General features: G+C 41.4%; 1 protein-coding gene across 3 annotated transcripts in view; it reads right to left on the bottom strand.

The window, feature by feature from the left end:
• Positions 1 to 816: 816 nt before the first annotated feature.
• Positions 817 to 19,241, bottom strand: part of lcor (ligand dependent nuclear receptor corepressor) — a 104,093-nt gene continuing 85,668 nt past the window's right edge. For all 3 annotated transcript variants that reach the window (XM_008418327.3, XM_017307632.2, XM_081610516.1), the window contains exons 5-7: positions 16,497 to 16,961; positions 10,545 to 10,635; positions 817 to 3,310 (exon numbers count right to left, since the gene is read on the bottom strand). In XM_008418327.3, the coding sequence (XP_008416549.1) occupies positions 2,176 to 3,310; positions 10,545 to 10,635; positions 16,497 to 16,961 (1,691 nt within the window). In that variant the 3' untranslated portion in view covers positions 817 to 2,175. The remainder of the gene's footprint in view (positions 3,311 to 10,544; positions 10,636 to 16,496; positions 16,962 to 19,241) is intronic.

Here is a 19,241-nt window from a genome sequence, read left to right as displayed (position 1 = left end):
ATCTGAGGAGAGTCAGAGTCTCGGACTGGGTGAACAGCAGGCAGTGTCGAGAGCAAAGAGCAACATTTCAACCAGAGGAGGGGAAACAACGAGACGCGACACAAAAACAAACTTGTTCCAGGTCTTTTTCTCCTCCTCAACCGCAGCACAAAGAAAGACAAAGAGTCGTTTGGGTTCGGGCTGCAACTTTCGGAAAGTCGTCACACACTAAAGCTTTTTCGTCCCCCTCTGCTCCGTCTGCCGTGAAGAAGAGCTACACTACATGCATAACCTCAAACTTGTTTTACTCTCACTTGGATAAAAAGTGCTATTTTAGTTCAATACGTTCAAATCACAAACCCATCGTTCAGCGTTTCCTGATCTCCTCCTGTGTTTCAGTAGCAGGTCTGTTCTGTAATGGCACCGCCATCGTAATCGAAAGGAAAGTATTAGCGAGAGGCTCGTCTTGTCCTCCTCTCTGTTACTATAGGTCCAACAAGAAATCACCGTATTGGTAACCCACGTCTTCCGTCTCAGTTACCCTGAGTTAAAAATGAGCGGAGAAAACAAAAACACCCAGAATCATGGATTGGCTTTTACATAATCGGTCACAATAACTTAAAATATATTAAAATCTGCCTCTCCCCACCTAACAGCTAACCCCGCCCACTGCATATTACCCCAAAACGAGCCCACCCCTCCATAAATGCACATCGTTTCATACATAACTGCCTTTTAAACTGTCTTTGACGTTTGAGCGGGGGAGGAATTTGTCTTAAAACTTCTCAACTAAGCTGCTTTTGCTTAGACTGATTAGAAAAGAAAAAGAAAAACACATCAGCAGTAAGATGTTATTGGCTAAGTTCAAATGATTCAGCCTGGGCCCGCTAAAAGCCTTCGCAGGAGTCGAGACGATGAACTGGATAGCAGCACAGTTTCACATTCTGATCCCAAAAGGCCGCCGCCGCCGCCGTCCAGAAGCCGTTACATGAGGGTGTCGAGCTCACTTTGGTCACCGTTTGTTTTTTTTTGTTTTTTTTGGAGGGCAACCTGAAGGTGGCTCCGCCTTTTCCAGGATCAGCAGACTGAAGGAGGTCCATGAGGTAGCATCCCGCCCTAAAAACGGCTGATCCATAATCAGAGTACCCTTCAAGTTGTCCCTTGGCGTGAGAACAAAACCAAAACGGGGAAAAAAGAAAATAAGAAAAGACGAGGGTGAATTCAGAGCGTCCCGCTTCTGAATATGAATCAGCATTCGAAGGCGATGTGCACCTCTGACCCGTTGCAAGGTTGCGACTGGGCTTCAGAGACAGACCATAATAAGTGCATGATGCATGGGCAACAATGCCGAGGTAACGTGGTCTGTGAGCGCCAGACCCAAAGTGTAGTGCAAAAGAAAGCAAACCAAACGAAAAGAAAAGAGAAGAAAAGGAGTTGATTACAGAAGTCAGTAGTGTCCACGAAACTCACAAACATGCATCCCTGAATGACTGTGTGTCTTCTCTTGCTCACAAGAGGACGGGTTAATCTTGCTTTCGTCTGCACAGAGATTATATTCTTAAGGAGGAAAGAAAAGAGTTTTGCAGTTAAAGCATCATGGCTACCTGGCAAGAGGAGGATGGGTTTGATTCCGAACCCGTGTGAGGAAACGATGGGATGATTCAACCCTACAGTCGGCTTCAAACGTAAGAAACAGTTCACTTACCAATTTCAGAAAATTCTCTGAGAGAGGGGAGTGACAACGGGCCCAATTGGTCGGATTGTGTTTGTAAATTTTGAACATTCATTTGTTTTCCCCAGAGTAGATAGAATTCATCCAAAGCCCAAACTCCGTTTGTAAGCAGCAACAGATCCGTGTGTAGAGTTCAGTAAAAGGAGAGGTCGGGGTTTTTGGGGCTGGGGATTATCAGCATGCTTAAAGAATTTTCATTAATTGTCTTTTACTTAACTGTTGTTCTTCGTTGCATTTGTTAAGCTTTGGATATAAAAGCTTATAAACAAATGCTCGCTCGGCGCCTGGCGGGCGGGTAAAAAGTGTCCGATTAGATGTTTCTCTGCAGTTTTTTAGGAATCCTCCTCCTTCCGTCCCTCCGTTTGTGCTCACCCAGATACTGCAAAGCAAATTGGCACAAAGAAAGCCCCATCCATGTTTGAAGTGACGAACGAACGTCGTGTGAGGTTTAGCGTGTGGGTTGGTTAGTCGATTGGTTTGGAATCGTCGTCCGCCTTCTCCTTTGCGTTTTCCTTCAGCTCGGCAGCGGCTAGCGCCAGCCCGTCGTCTCGCGGGGTCGTGGCGGCTGCGTTCTCTGGCTCCGCCGGGAAATCCTGGCCTCCCGCCTCCATCTTCATCATCAGCTTCAGCTTCTTCTTTGGGGGGTTCTTCAGGGTTCCCATGCGCTCCTTCACCTTGTACTCCAGGGTGCTGTGCGGGATGCCGTACATGTTCTGCGCCTTGGACACGCTCATCTTCCCGCTCATCACCACGGCTATGGCTTCCTCCAGGATCTCGCTGTTGTACTGGCGGTAGCGGCCCCTCTTCTTCCTCGGCTGCTTGGAGCTCGGGTCCACTTCCACGTCGGAGATGGAGTACGCCGGGCCGGAGGTGGAACTGTCTATGTCGGCGTTCCAGTACTCCGCCGCCCCGTCCAGCAGGCTCCCCAGGCTCCCGCCGCGCCGGTTCTGTTTGGGCAAGATGGCTCTCAGCTTCCGGCTCAGACTGTTCTCGCCGTGACCTCCCGACCCGACGCCCATGGCGCCGTAGCCGTACAGCTCGGAGGCGTGGGAGTCCCAGGACAGATCCATGCCCCGAACCTGTGGGATCTTCAGGTCGACGGGCGGCGAGTGGCCCTGCTCTCGCTTCCCGTCGCTGTGGTGGTGCTGAGCCTTGGAGGCCTGATTGTGGCTGTGATGGTGGAGGGAACTCTTGTACGAGAAGGCTCCATGGTGGTTGTGGTGATTTTCCAGGAATGTAGGCAGGTCTTTGAGGTCGCTTAGAGCCCCACCGGCCTGCTTTAGCTTCATCAGGCTTTCGAGGTGGGCCTTGCTTTCCCAGAGAGAAGAGGAGCCCTTTTGGCTGAGTAAGGAGTGGGACTGCCCGTGATTAAGCAAGCCGGCCGACTCTAGGCTGGCCAGAGACAGAGCGGCGGGCTGGCTCAGCAGGCGGTGCTTCTGGCTGAGGAGCTCCTCCTTGATGCGCAGCGAGCGGGCCAGCGGCGGCTTGAAGGAGGTGGAGTTGGCGTAGCTCTCCCTCAGGCCGTCCTGCAGACTCTTCTGCAGGAGGCCGTCCTCTTCCTCCACTTCTGACAGGGTACGCTCCGCCTTCAGCAAATGTCTGCATGGAGAACAAGAACATTTCAGAACATGGCGAGGCTTCTCAGGCCTACGGTACAAATGTGTGTTTTCAATGTTTGCTAGATCGTGTTTTTATATGAAACAGATAATCTGTGAAGAGATCCACCTCCTCCACCGTTTCCCTCAGCTGCTGCTGCTAGTTAATAAACATCATTTTCTCGATACGAAAATAAAAAGCAACAGTAACATCAGACATTATTTTTGCTATTTTCACCACTGTGATTTATCACTGAATTAGAAAATATGATTAAATAGTTTCCCACTTTTTTGTTTTAAGTAAGAGTGGAAATGTTTTTCAGTAACAATATTTCTGTTTGTGCTGCTATAAATGCCGTTTCATGTAGCTACAAAAATACAGTTAAATAAATAATATAGTTTTGTATTAACCTAACTTTTATCGTTATCACATAATTGCGATAAATGTCAAAGCCCATATCGCCGCCCATAATAGATTTTGTCTTGATTTTCTTTATTTTTGTAACATTAGTGCAGCAATTTATTGCTCTATTGATTATTATGACAGTAAATCAATTAATCAGATTAAGAGAAAAAGAAAAAAAAAATCAACACATTCTGCAAATTTTTATTCAACCACTTGCACCACATTTCATGTTGTTATCAAATAAAATATCTATTATCATTCCTACTGCAGCTACTGTTGCTAATACTTTTACCTTTATTTAAACTCCAAGCAGATTATTAAATGTTCTGCATTAAAGAACCTGAGTAAAATGCTGCAGTACTTATAGATAGGAAGAGATAATAATTGTTTATTTATTGTATTACTGTCATTTTATTTGTACTTTATGATGTTCAATTAGTGATGAAATACAGATTGTATACTTTATCTCCAAGTTAATAAATTGCCCTGTTATGGATTTACTACATGTCTGCTGGTTTCAAGAAATTTTATGTCAAGTAATATTTTCTTAACTTCAGAATATTTTTCTTAAAATAAGTTCATATTTGTCATTTGTACAAGTAAAAAGGTCTTATTTCAAGATATTTGTTGGCTCATTTTGGTTAAATTTTTACTTGTTTGGGAAAATCTTGACAAGCCAAATTTTCTTATTCTGTTGGCAGATCATTGTTCTTATTTTTAGACATTTATATCCTGTTTTTGTACTTCTTCCTCCGTTTTTGAACGGTGAATTTTTGCAGCGTGCGACTGCATTCATATTCTTATACCATTACTAGAAAACTCACTGATCTGCAAGCATCCTGCACTTCGGATTTGCATATGTCTGAAACCCGTTCAGATGTCAAGTGCCTTTACTGGACCTATAGCAGTCGCTGCTCCGTCTGCTAAGTAACTATAGCAACAGCTGAAAAGCTCTTTAAAAGTACTCCCATAGGTTCATAATCACAGGAAGGAGCATGGACGGAGGGATGGGACTTCAGGGACCTCTCTACTGGAGACGTATTATACAGAAGCACAATGTCAGCAGCGCCTGCTGCGCGGAGCTGGGCGTCCGCAGCAGGAGCTTTAACTCGGCTCATCGCTGTGGGCCGTCTGGTCCAAAACAATACGGGGTTAATAGCAGCCTTTTGGAGCCTCGTTCAGCCAGACAACCGGTGGTGAATCAGACGGTAATCATTGGTTTACAGGCTCAGTTTTAACAGGATATTTCAGGGCTTCTTCACCTTTAACCTTCTGTTATAATCAGGTCTCAGAACATTATTTGGAGTCTAATGGTGTATTCACACCAAAAGCGCTTCAAGTTTGACGTGTGTGAGCTTTGAATGCAGAGCCTGACGTTTTGCTTTGTGCCAAGCGTTTCGTGTATCAGACGGGTTTCTGTTGGATGCGTTGGATGCTTCCAACGCTCCAAACGGATCACATCTCGCCGCGCTAGACGCTCAACGATCCTCGACGCGCCTCAACGCGCCTCCACATAGACTTTGAATGTAAACGCAGCTGACGCTCAAATCGCGTTTGGTGTGAACGCTCCATACTTTAACAAATTGGAGATTAGCTGTTCCTGGAGGACCAGACTTCTGCTTTCTTAACCCTTGTGTTTGAAGATGGCGTCCAGCCGACCCCACAGCCATATCACTTGTTTCCGTTGCCTCAGTCCTAACCTCAGGGTTAAAGCTGCATTTTCATTGAATATGTGCACAAAACTTTGTCGTCATTCCGCAAATTTAGCAATTTTAATGTTTCCATTAAATCAGAAACAATTGAAATCACATGTGAATGAGTTTGTGGATGGAAACACATCAGTCTTCAGGTTAATAATAAACTAAAATAACAGTTGCTTCTGTCTCCTAATGTGATTCACACTAAATGGAGACGCCAGAAGGTAAAATAACTACCAAATTAAAATCCTGTCCCTTTAAATGTTTTGCCTCTATCATTTATAACATTTATAATTCCCAGGTGAACTGCAGTGTTAACCAAACATTAGATTTCCATCGTAATGTTTAAAATAGTTTTGTCAGATTAATGAAAGGTCAGATTAAGCGGCAGTGCCACGCCGTGTCTCTGGTAGAGGAGCTGCAGCGGGTCGGGTCGGGTCGGGTCGATCCGACAGGTTCTGCTTCCTGCTCTGGTTAATATTACATGATCCGATCGTTCCTCACTGGGAGGAAGAGCTCTGGGCCTCGGCGTCTCTGAGGGGCCGGGTTCAGGCCTCGGCTTTACGGTACAAGAACTTCTCACGGGTTTACACACGGCTTTGGGTCACAACCCGTCTGCTCCACCTTTAGGTACAGCTGCACCTAAATTATAGCATTTCAATTTATTTTAATCACTGATGTCCATGAATTAAAGAGACAAATAGTTGTAAAAATACTGAAATGTAATTTAATCTAGCAACTGACTACTATTTTAGTTATCTATTAATCTATCAATTATTCTGACAATTAATCGATTAATCATATAAGAAAATTGCCACAATCTACAAGTTTTTAATTAAAGTTTTTTTTATAAACAAACATGTTATTGCCCATGATGCAATAACAACACATTCCTTTGGAGAATATTTGATTATTTCTAGCAGAGGATGAATCTGAAGCAGAAAAAATACTTACATCCAAAAAAGCTCAGCCTTTTCTGCTTTACTTATCAGTAAAGTGTAGAGCTGATCTGTTGATTATTTTTTGGATTACCAATGAATAATTGGACAGATAAATGTGTTTAATAGGAGATTATTTTTTACAGAATTTTAAGTGGGCGAATTTAAAACTGCCACTCAAGTTTTGGGTTGAACATATTTACAGTCAAAGACGTATTTTCAAAATCATAAAAGCAAAACCTCTGTATTTTGTGCAATTCTGGCTTAATCACTGCTCTAAGTATGCTCCTCTTTCAGAGTCCGTATACTTTAGTTTAACAATTAATCGATTACTGAGTTAGTTACAATTAATCGTTTCAGCTCTAATGCAACATTAAATTTTATTGCTGATTTATTAAGTCTTTCCGTTGCCACCTATTGCTGTTTGTTTGGGTTCTGATCCCCATCTGGACCAGCTGTTTACTATTTATGCTGTTTATTTAAACAAAGACAGATTAGATTAAAAAAACTAAAAATAAATAAATAAATAAAGCTAATTTAAAACCTGCAGTCGCTGGACAGGTTGATGTAATCCAGTAAGATTTATCAGATTATAAATTGGTGAAAAGCAAGTTTAGTAATTAATTAATTACATGCATGTTTGATAAGCTGTTATTCTCTCGCTGACTGTTGATTTAAGATAAAATAAGTATTTTTCATCCATACTGGACCTGCTGCTGGATGCACACAGACCTCCATTATAAAACACTTAATAAACCAAACAAAAATGAAAACTTCTTCAAAAACACCTGGTAGACGACAGCATCTGTTTAAATCTGGTGCACTGATTTCTCTGGTTCATTAATCAATGACAGTCCGGTTACCAACACTCCTTTTTTTGTCTGGTGCCGCTCTCTTGACAGAACTGCCTACGTACCGAAGTAACTGTCTGGGACCCTCGTTAATTTAAAGGTCAAGATGAAATCTTAGTCCAGAACCTGTTTAAGTATTTACTTCTGGATCAAAGGAGGCCTGCCGACACCATATGAGCGAGCTTTCCTGCGCCTGCATACGCGCTCGCAATCGACCCTTTTCCTGATCCATATTTGACCTAAAGATCAAAAGTATTTCTGAAAATGGCAGCTGCAATTAGTGTCGATTGTTTATTCCCTCTTGATGCAGAAAAGCGAGTATGGCGGCCAGCGTGTCTCCAGCATGGCTTTAAGGCAGAGCGTGTGCATCAATAAATTAACGGGAAGCAACGCAGGAAATCGTCAATAAAGGCAGAGGCACTGATTGCTTTTCGGAAAAGAGAAAGGCGTGATTTGTCAATCCGTACAGCTGTTGAACTCCGACTGTGGGACGAGGGTTAGGTGTGGGTGGGCTCTGAATTGTAATTACCTCTGCATAAATACATCTGCTGTTGCTACCTAAACATCACTTCTGCACTGATCAGCAGCAAATTAACTTGGCGCTATGATATCAGAAGGAAAGGTAGAAACGTTAAACTGTTGATGCCGAGATGAATTCCTGTGTTCTTAGTACTCGGCTTTAAAAGCCCCGCTTTAAAAGCCCTGCTTTTAAAGTCCTTTTTAAAAACGCTTTTAAAAACGTTTTTCTACTTTTATTTGGGTTTCTGTTTCTAAAAACAGTCCAAGCTCTTAAAGCAAAAAAAAAACAAAAAAAAACACCCAGCTAGCTTTTGGCAATAAGTTAATAGCTTTTGGTGTCTGGAAAATGAGCCGCTTCAAAAACCTCTGGAATGCAACGTCGAAAATCAGCAGGCACTGCCCGTTACCAAGCAACCCCAGCAAAGTCCAGGCTGTTACCTAGCAACCAAAGCAGAGCTCCAGGAGGTTTGTTCAGCTGGTTTTACTGCTGTATGGCTTCTGGAAAAGAAGCGTTTTGTTGTTGCCTTGTCGTTTAGGAACTACTTGCTGCATTCTTGTTGGTTGTGCAGGGGGCTTTACTTATGCTTTTCAAAGACGTACGGCTGTATAACTGCACATCTTTCAGTAGTTTTTATGTGCGAGTGTAAAAGCTGGCTATTGGAGAGTGGCCAGTAGGAGCTTATTTGCATTTAAAGTGACAAGAGGCCCTAAAACAACTGAAAATAGGCAGAACTGATTATCCAAGAATGATATAGTGCCAAAAATGTGATGAACATGTTTTGAATTTCCCACAAACCCATCCTAACCTGTTCAAAGAAGCATAGTGGGTCACCTTTATCAAAAGGAGAAAAGATCAGAACATTTTAGCTCAAAGTAGGACTTTATCGCCGCCATCCGACAGGTTCAGATCCTGACAACATTAAAGCCGCCGCTGATCGATCGTCAGCGACTCTCAGGCTGTGAAATCACAGAGTTTGTTGGAGAGAAACAAGACGCCTGACGGCAGCTTGACAAATGGATACAGATCTGAATCTGATTCAAGTATGACATCATCACCTCGGGCCAAACACCAACACTGGCTTCGGTGATAAACCAGAACAACGATCCGTCTCCAGCACCCGGAGCCGTGGTTGCTGTCCGAAGAGCCGACAACTCATCCCAGGTCAGCTGGCTATTTGATCTTTCATTTTGTGTAGTCTAATGATGATTGATTAACTTTCTCATCCACACCGCCACTGTCTGACTCTGCTTTGTGTGTTGACACAGATCCTGAGGTGGCCAAAAATAACTTAACTCTCTATTTAAAATAGAATATAGATAATGATGACAGGACAATATCGACTATCCTAATATTTCCACTCTTATGGAAAACTTTAATTTAATGCAGGTAAAGGATGTAAAACATCAAAAACATTAGCCAAACTTGTTTTGTTTGTCTTACTGATGAAAAAAACCAAGTAAGAAAATATCTGTCCCAAAATCCCAGGTGGTGAAATATTTTGCAGCACTGCAGCTGAAAAGCTAAACGCTAACCTCAGGAACACAGTTCCAGGTAAAGTCCCAGTAGGGTGTGGACCCGTTGTAGCGCCAGATCCTGCTCCCGTCTCCCTGCAGGAGGGCAAAAAGCTGCTCGCTAACGAGGACTAGCTTTAGCTGTTAAGTTGTCAAAGCACTAAATCTTATTTGTACACCTGATATATAGAAAGAAAAATGGACGCAGTGCTTTTACCACTAATTTCTAACACCACGGCAACTAGATAACAAGGTCAGGAAAAGGTTTTAAGAAAAAAAATAGCGAGGAAGAAGGAAGTAGTTTAGTTGTGCTAGCTTGACTTTGACAAACTTAAAATGTAGACATGATGTGGAATTTGGTGTTTTGGTTGAGTTATAAAATAAAAGGCGACGTAAACACCAACTCTGACAGATCATGAGTAGAGCAGGTGTTTAAATAAACTAATCAACCACTATAGATTAGCTTAGCTGACAGCAGCGGTAGCTAATCTACCACAGCGATCACTTATTAATAATTGATCACTTATAATAATTGTAAAATAAACATCAAGCCTGGAAACATAAAACCGTAACGGACTGAATGTTCTGCTCTTTGTGTGGGAAATGTTTTAGTGTTTTTTGGTGCCGAACCCTGAAACATATAGTTGTGGCATTGTTGTCAGTTGCTATGGCAACAAGTCTGTGTGAAGCGCAGCCGACACAAAGAGCGAGAAAGTAGTGGTGTTGAATTTTTCTTCAAAGGGTTTTCTGTGTTATTTTGCCCTTTGCTGTGACACACTGCATTAATTAATAGTGCCTACATCTCCAGGCTTCATTTAGCCAACTAAATCGTTCTATGGACTACATGTAAAGAGTCTTTTTGCCCTCCAGTTGTGCGCATGCACCAAATTCCCAGATATAAACAACGACAAGCAGAGGGAAGTTCACACAGCTACGTTTGTGATGGCAGGACAGAAAAGACAATTATGCTAACTGCATGTTGCAGGAAGATAAACTTGGGTCATGTTTGGATCTGTCAAGTTGTGTTAAATATTTTAAATATTTGAATTATTCCTCAGTTTGACTGAATATCTATGGTCCTGTAGTCATTTATTTGCTAATAAAGACCAGAACAAACATCAGCATTTTGTTGCTGTTCTTTCCCAGATGAGTTAGAAAAGATGGGCGGCAAAGTGAAATGGGCCAAAAACAGTAACGAAACACTCAACTTGAAAAGTAAAGCATTAATTTAAAAAACTTTTCAGTTAATTTATGTTACAGCTATGTAAACTGGTGGTTTTTTTGAAAAACATTTTAAGTTTCTGGCCAATCTTACCCTTTGTCCCCAGCTGCAAGAGTGAAGCCTTGTAAAGTTGTCGGGCTTCCTCTGCTGTTGTTCTTCTTTGTGGAGAGGTCCAAGACTCCATCTGAGGGTAAAATCAAAAGATATAAAAAAAAAAAGAAGTTAAAATCTAATAAGATAGACAGAAAAACGCTGAGGATTATCCTCCAAACAGCAGGATTTCAGCTGGATCCAAGAACAATTTGTGAAAAAGTCCTTAGGCTGGAGACCGAACCCCACAGTGACCTTGATGAGCTCATCAGTGTGTGATTAAATAAATGGTTGGTTATCAGTGTGTGTGCGAATAAGATGGTGAGATTAAGAGTCAGCCGGTTTTCTGTGGAGCCAGTCGGACCAAATCTGCTGCAGAACCAAAAGAAACCCAGAAAAAATGCAGCATAAGGTCATTTCCTTAGCACATCTCATCAATACGCCAATATGAAGATCTTTACTTGACATAAAAAAAATAAAAAATACAACACGTCATGTTCTACATTTCCTCTTAAACTTTTCCACTAATACCTTGGTATCTTAAAACAATCATTTTCAGCTTTCAGCCTCTATAGGGGTGACTGATATAGACTTAAAGTTTTATTACAATATTTTGTGGTTTTATTGTGATAAAGAAAAAAAGTGACAAAATGGATTATTTATAACTTCTTCTTAACACAAATAATATTGCTCTTGAAAAATATTCCCATTTGTAATTCGCTTCTTTAGGACACCAGTCAGATAAAAAAGTGTGATTTGTATCACTAAACTTCATTTAGTAATATTAATGTTATTGGTATTTGTTGAAGCTTTATTAACAAAAACAAAAAAAAACAATACGGACGGTTTTGGGGGATTTTAATCATCATTAACTGGACTTTATCACAACATTTAATCAAACTTCTTATTACAAGATATTTATCAAAGTAAAAAGATAAACATTACAATAAATGCCCATCTATACATATATGTTATGTAATATACATACAAGTTGCGTAAAATTAGTAAATGTTGGCAGTCTTTAGTCCCCAACTCTGGTGCTCAGTGTTTTAGACGAGTCTCTGCTTCAGCACACCTGATATTAATGGTTGCTGCATCGTCAGTGTGCTATGAAGTGCTGCAGAAGCCTTTTAATGACCCATTTATTTAAGTAAGGGGTGTAGCGGCAGGGAAATCTGCTTTAGAAAATCTCAGAGTTAAGGGGAGGGTTTACATTCTCCTAACATTTCAGAGAATGTAAGCACAAATAAATGCTGTTTTATTCATGCTAACTGTGAAAATCACTCATATAAGATACTAAAGTGAGAGATCAGCTCCACCCTGGCAGGGATAATCTTTGTCCAGACAGAAAGCATGTCCAGTTGTCCCACTTCCTCCTCAGTAAGATAGAAAGCAAATATTACACATCATCTTAGTTGTCTGGTTAGACAACAGATCAATAATATATACTGCAACAGAAACTTGATCAATATCTGATAGAATATTCACTGAACTCCAATCCAGAACCGCACAGCATTCTGGGAGATGTAGGCAGAGGAGAAAGCAAGGTTGGTGGAACTAACTAACTCAAGCATTCTTTGGTAGCCTAGCAACAACTTGCTGAGTAACTCGTGGTAACCTAGCAACAACTTGCAGAGTAAGTCATGGTTACCTAGCAACAACTTGCTGAGTAACTCGTGGTTACCTAGCAACAACTTGCTGAGTAAGTCGTGGTTACCTAGCAACAACTTGCTGAGTAAGTTGTGGTTACCTAGCAACAACTTGCTGAGTAAGTCGTGGTTACCTAGCAACAACTTGCTAAGTAAGTCGTGGTTACCTAGCAACAACTTGCTGAGTAAGTCGTGGTTACCTAGCAACAACTTGTTGAGTAACTGGCGCAGCAGCAGTTTAAGGTTTTGCCACCGTGTTTTATAACTGCTAATAAAAAATAAACAACGTTGAGTGAAAACAGTAAAGCAGTTTGGCATCATTTCAGATATTTAAGCAAAAACACTAATCAATAATTATCAATATCAACTAATATTAAAAGCTTATATTGTGATACATTTTTCAACCATTTTGTCCAGCTCTAATTAGTTGTTGTGCCAAGTTAAAAAAATTAAATGGAGTCAATGGAGAAAACAGAAATGAGTTTTAAACAAAAGAACCGACTAAAGGAACACAAACAAGACTCAGAATGGCTTATAGTGAGAAGACTGAATGAATCAAATAATCAGACATAAATCCAGAGCTTTTCAGTTGGAAATAATCCCCCCTCTGATGTCAGTGTGTGAACAGTTGCTGCTAACACCCCGTCTATTTATTCTGCTGCACCGTTTCCCTTTTCACATTATGCACTCGCCCGGTTTCCCCTTCAAACCCGCTCGACTCCTCCTGATTTTCATCAGCCGTGTTTAAAGCCTTTCTATACAATGTTTTACAGCGCAATCACAATTTGATGTACCTACAGGAAGCAGTTACTATGGCAACCATACCATGTCGCCGCCGACGGATATTTAAGAACCTCAGTGCAGAGGTATTTTTTCAGGGTTAGTTTCTTTTTAATTTCCATCGCAGTCGTGCTTCGCGTTTCGCAGGAGGCTGTAAATACTTTAGATCGCTCACGCTGTGCACTCCCTGCATTAAGCATCTTTAAAACTGACCTCCACAGTGAGACATCCCTGCTGTCAATTTGTTTGTGCAGCTCATTAGAGAATCTGCATCCAGTTCATTAGCGACTTTAGGAACCGCTTTATCCGTTTGCGCATCGACATATGGAGCTACCTTTCCCCGTTTAAGAAGTTAAAGGGCAGGAAAGAAATACTCCGCTTCACGTCGATTGGCTGTCTGTCACAGCGACGTCTTGGAAATCTTGTTCGTGACGATGCTTTTTCACACACATATGGTTCCCACACACAGAAAAGGGAGAATGGCTCACAGTTTTTTCCTTTTATCCGACTCTCACTACTGAGGGAATTATGGATGTTTGGACTAGATTAGTTTGTTTTTTAGAGACTAAACCTGAAGATGACTAAGTAAGTAAAGTTTATTCATGAAGCGCTTTTCACAGACATAAAATCACAAAGCACTGCACAATAGAAATCAACCTTAAAACCATACAAAACATAAAACCAACATAAGAAACACAATAAATCAAGAGACAAAAGCCTGGAAAAACAAAAAATGTTTTTAGTTGCTGTTTTTTTCTTCTTAAAAAAATAAAGAAGAACACTGCTGCAGCTAGAGCTAAACATGCGGTTTTTATTCCTTAACGTGCCAAAAACATGAAAACCATTAAAGTTTACTGGTGGAACACAAAGACAATTAACGACTTTAGAGGCAGACACTGAAACAAGGGCTTGGAAACATTTGGAGAGCAGGGATGAGTTCTTGAACGGAGTCTAATCCGTGAAAAGCTGCTGACCTTTTGACCCCTGTGACCTGGACAACCCCATAAGGACACAGGGCTTGGACTACCTGCCTAATCTGCCCCAGCAACATTAGGTAATACCAAACAAGAAATCAGAGAGGTCTCCTGTGGGGCACAAACATTAATCTGACCGTGTGTGTGTGTGTGTGCGTGCGTGTGTGTGTTCAACATGCATTTAATGCTGCAAGCTGCAGCGTTGTTACAGCGACAGTTGGGGGCGTAAACTTTGTCCCAGCGAGTTAATGCAGCCCCATATGGCGCAGACATGCACATCTGCAAACCGACGTCATAATCCCATCAAGATTTGTCTAGTTTTTATATGATGTCAACCATCTATAGAGATTGCTAAAAAATCCAATCCAGTTCTGCAGTTCAAAGGGCAACTATGCCACAACGGTGTCTTCATAGGAGCAGTGGAGCAGAGACACACACACACACACACACACGCACACACGCACACACACGCGCGCGCACACACACACGCGCACACGCACACACACACACACACACACACGCGCGCACACACACACACGCACACACACACACACACACGCGCGCGCACACACGCGCACACGCACACGCACACACACACACACACGCACGCACGCGCACGCACACGCACGCACGCACGCACGCACGCACACACACACACACACACACACACACACACACACACACACACACACACACACACACACACACAAGCACACAGAAACCTCCAAAAGCACAAACACGATGAATATGCCATAAGTTATAAGGTGATTGTATTTTTCTGTTAATGATTCTGATTATTTGGCACAAAAAAGCCACTTTCCTAAAATAATGGCTCAACTCATTTTCAGCCAAAAGTGATTCATTTATTTTTTATTGCAGAAAAGTCACAGCCTTTTTATTGCCAAAAGATTTAGATTTAGCAGAAAAAAAATCAGGTTTTGCAAAACTGACACAGGCCATTATTTTAGGAAGGTGACATTATGTTTCTTTATGTCAAGAAAGACTAACAGAGCTCAGTTATACCAAGTTTATTTAGTCTAGTTTCTAGCGCTAATATCTCAGAACACTTAAAATAAGACAAAACTAACTGACAGGTATCTTTTCAGCAAGATATAGGAGCTTGTTTTAGTAAATAATTCCTTAATATTAATGAAAAAGTTGTAGTTCCATTGACCTTGTACTTTATGTCTCCCGTTGACTCATAAATGGAGCCGTTAAGATAACAGCGTGCTTAAACAAAATTTTATGAACCAGTTCAAAGCAGTTTTTATCTGTTTACTGCATCAATTAGTCTCTACAGTTTCTTGTGAATTATTGTGGAAATTCAGGCAGAAATCAATAAATCCCTGAATTTTTTCATGCTAATGCATATTTGTGAGTTTATTCAAGACTTTTTACCAAAAATGGTGGAAAACATCAGGGTTTTTTTAAATTGGAAATAAATAACAAAAACAATCGCGAAATCCTGGAAGGACTGAAAAGATGTTCATATATTATATAATCTTAAGAATTTATTTATGTTTTAACAGTTTAACATGTTTTATCAATACATTCTGGCAGAACCGGCCCTTTAAGAACATTCATGATCCTGATTTGGCGAAAAAGAGTTTGACATCCCTGGTTCAAAGGAAGGCAGTGTGAGCACGATTTGGGGATAATCTGAGTCAGAAATCCTCAAAAAGTGAATTTGGATTTGTTTGCGTTAGAGAGAAGGATGGACCTGCAGGAAGAGATGTGCAGCGGATGCCTCCATGTTTTTGTAAAAACGAAGGAGGCTTAGTGTAAGCAGATTCTGGTATTAAAGTGCATGAGTAGTCACAATGTGTGTGAAAGGGAGAGCTGTCGCTGCAAGCCTGAAGGCGGTGGTGGTCAAACTGCTGGTTTGGTTTAATTAAACACCCAGAGTTCAAAGTTCAATGTCAGCCTCAGAACTGCTTTGCATTTACAACGATGGAGACTTTTTGGCCTTTTAGTGACCTGCTAATGTGACGGGCTGAGCTGTTAGAAAATGAGTCATCCTGTTCTGTTACCCATGAAGGTGGACAAAAAATGATCGTGGGGATCCATGATTTCCACGATGCGGAAAACACGGATGGAATTGCGGAAATTAAAAAACAAAACTGAAGTGGTGAGAAGAGAAGCATATGAAGCAGTTTCTGTACAGTTTTGGCCGCTGACAGCTCCCGTACCCATACAGGGTACTATGCTATGTCAGCCATAGCAAGAAATAACCTCTCTAAAACATAATAAGCAACTTGAAGCTTAGCACAAGCTTCAGCGCCAGCGAGTTTTCTGAAACTGGAGAAACATTTTCTGTCTACTTAGGTTGACTGGAGGTGCAAAGATAGGACCCAGCAGTTTGTTTCATGTGTGAAACAGCATAAATGTCTGCTGATGTCTTCGCTTCTTTTATCATGCACACTATAATTACATCCTTTAGGGTTAATAAATGTGGTCAAAATGGATAAAATGCTGCTGGATTCGGAGCTGCTAGCTGTGATATCTGGGGTCAAACTCTCAGATCAAGTCAGTTACTGTGATGCTGCTCTCACCCTGCTGGCTGGGCTCCTGGTCAGCCGGCGCCTTTCTGACAGTCAGGTCCAATGGGCCGTCCTGGTCCGCCATCAGAAGCTTGCTGAGGACCGGGTTCTGTGCAGAGGCAGCAGCCGCACCTCCTCCACCCCCTCCGCTGTTGCCGGCTCCCGTCCCGTTGCTGCTCTGGATGCTGGCGGGCGCCGAGGTGACGGCGGTGGGGCTGAAGCCCGCTCCCGGAGTCGGGGACGGAGAGGAGGAGGCCGACGACGGAGGGGAGCCGGGCGTGGGCCCGGCCGGGGAGGTCGGGGCGGGGGGCAGAGACACCGCTCTCGGCAGGCTTTGGTCCTTCATGGTGCCGTTGGGCAGGGGCAGGTCTTCCTGAGTAGTTTTTGAGGTATATTCGGCAGCGAACTGGTGGATCATTCGCTGCATGATCTCACGAGCCACTAGAGGAATGTGAGGGTCAGAGAAACTTGGGAGGTCTGGAGGAAACGAGAAGAAACAGAGGAGCAGACGCTCAAATCAATCAAAGTTTATTCATGTCACATTTCAGCAGCAAGGCAGTTCAAAGTGCTTCAGATCATAAAATCACAAAATCAACAACTGAAATGTTACATTTTTCCAAGCCGTCATTCACACATCGAAATGTTGGTTAGTGTTCCAGTAATTATGGTTCCAAAGCCACTCTAAACAGCTGTTTTTCGGCTGTTTTTCAGTTTTCTGGAAGTTTGTTCCAGATTTGTGGTGCATAGAAGCTGAATGCTGCTTCTCCGTGTTTGGTTCTGGTTCTGGTTCAGTAGAGCAGAATCAGAACCAGAACACCTTAGAGCAGGGGTGTCAAACTCCAGTCCTGAAGGGCCGCTGTCCTGCAGTTTTTAGATGTGCCACAGGTACAAAACACCTGAATCAAATGGATTAATTACCTCCTCAGTTCTCCAGAGCCTTGCTAATTACTTAATTATTCTATTCAGGTGTGGTGCAGCAGAGGCACTTCTAAAAGTTGCAGGACACCGGCCCTCCAGGACTGGAGTTTGACACCCCTGCCTTAGAGGTCTGGAAGGTTGATACAACAATAGCAGATCTTTAATGTGTTGTGGTGTGTGAGATGTGTGTGAGATGTGTGTGTGATGTGAGTGTGATGTGTGTGTGATGTGTGTGTGTGATGTGTGTGAGATGTGAGTGTGATGTGAGTGTGATGTGTGTGTGAGATGTGTGTGTGTGATGTGTGTCTGATGTGTGTGTGATGTGTGTCTGATGTGTGTGTGATGTGTGTGAGATGTGAGTGTGATGTGTGTCTGATGTGTGTGTGATGTGTGTGTGTGTGATGTGTGTGTGATGTGTGTCTGATGTGTGTGTGATGTGTGTGTGAGATGTGCTCCATCCTCCTGGTTTCAGTGAGAACATGTCAGCGTTCCGTCCTCGAGGAATTTGTTCAGTTGTTGGCATGTTCGACTGCTTATTTATCCCATTTCATCCCGAAATCTAATCCTGATGCTGTGCTGAAATAATCCAAAAATCATGCTGAAGCCGCTCTTAATCCTGCCTATTGACTGCGCTGGAAGCAGCATGATATCAGAGAGCAGATCAGATTATCGCCTGCAGTTTTTCCGATGGGACTCCGTACACTTTCCTTCAGGATCTCTAAATGTTTTTTCTTGTTTTTGGCACCAAATAAAGAAATAAAATAAACATGAGTTGATTTGATGCAGACAATGAATGAAATGTTAAATCGAAATGTTTCAAATGCTGTGTTTGCATTTCTCTGAAGTGTTTCACTTTGTTAAATTAATAAATTAAACAATATGAATAATTTCCAGTCTTAATTTTCTGGATCATGTAGAAATTTATTTCAGAGAAAGCTTTATTTTTAAGTTCTATGTAATTCTGTGAGGCAGAATTTATGTAATTCTAAGATTCTGAATCTAAGAATCAAATCTGAAAATCAGTGTTTTTTGTATAGCATGCAGAGTTGGACAGAAACTAGATACATTTACTGAATTACCTTTACTTGAGCAACTTTTTTGAAAGATATTTACTTTAAGGAGCATTTTCTCTGCACTGTACTTCTTACTTTTACTTGAGTAAAAGTAAGAAGTACAGTGAATAAAAAACATGTTTTAACCAAAAATTCAGCATAAACAGACACACACCTGCAGTTTCTGTTAAAGTTTCATTAGTTTTACATTAAAAGTAACTTTGGAAAAGTAATGTAATGATATATATATATATATATATATATATATATATATATATATATATATATATATATATAATTTTGTTATTTTTTGGCAATTATATAAATTATTGTCATTTTGGTCCTTAAAATACCAAAATTTCCACTTTACTTTTTTTTTTTTTTTTTTACATCTGATTATGTAATTTTTACATAATCTGATGTAAAAAAGTTACTCACCACTTGAGTAGAATTTTTACTAAATACTTTTTTATTCTTATTTGAGTAATTTCTTGGATGGTTACTTTTTCTTTCACTTAAGTAAAAATATGTGGAAGTATCGCTACTCTAATGATGTTTGGATACTAAGTGGGTCAAGATCAAAATCTGTTAAATGCATCGTTGCCCCAAAACAGTCATGATGAAGATGTGCAGATTTAATCCAAAACTCAGATGTTGTTTGCTGTACAGTTTGTGTAAAACTAGACCAATGTTTCTCAAACTTAAACACTCACAGTCCATTTAACTAGAAATTGCCCCCACAATAACACAATAACAATAACTTCGACTCGGCAGGAAAATTAATGTT

Source organism: Poecilia reticulata, chromosome 1, assembly GCF_904066995.2.
Source record: "Poecilia reticulata chromosome 1, P_reticulata-male-v2, whole genome shotgun sequence".
In the NCBI taxonomy this organism is placed as follows: Eukaryota; Metazoa; Chordata; class Actinopteri; order Cyprinodontiformes; family Poeciliidae; genus Poecilia; species Poecilia reticulata.
Note: the sequence above shows the minus strand (reverse complement) of the source record. Positions and strands in the feature narration are given on the sequence as shown.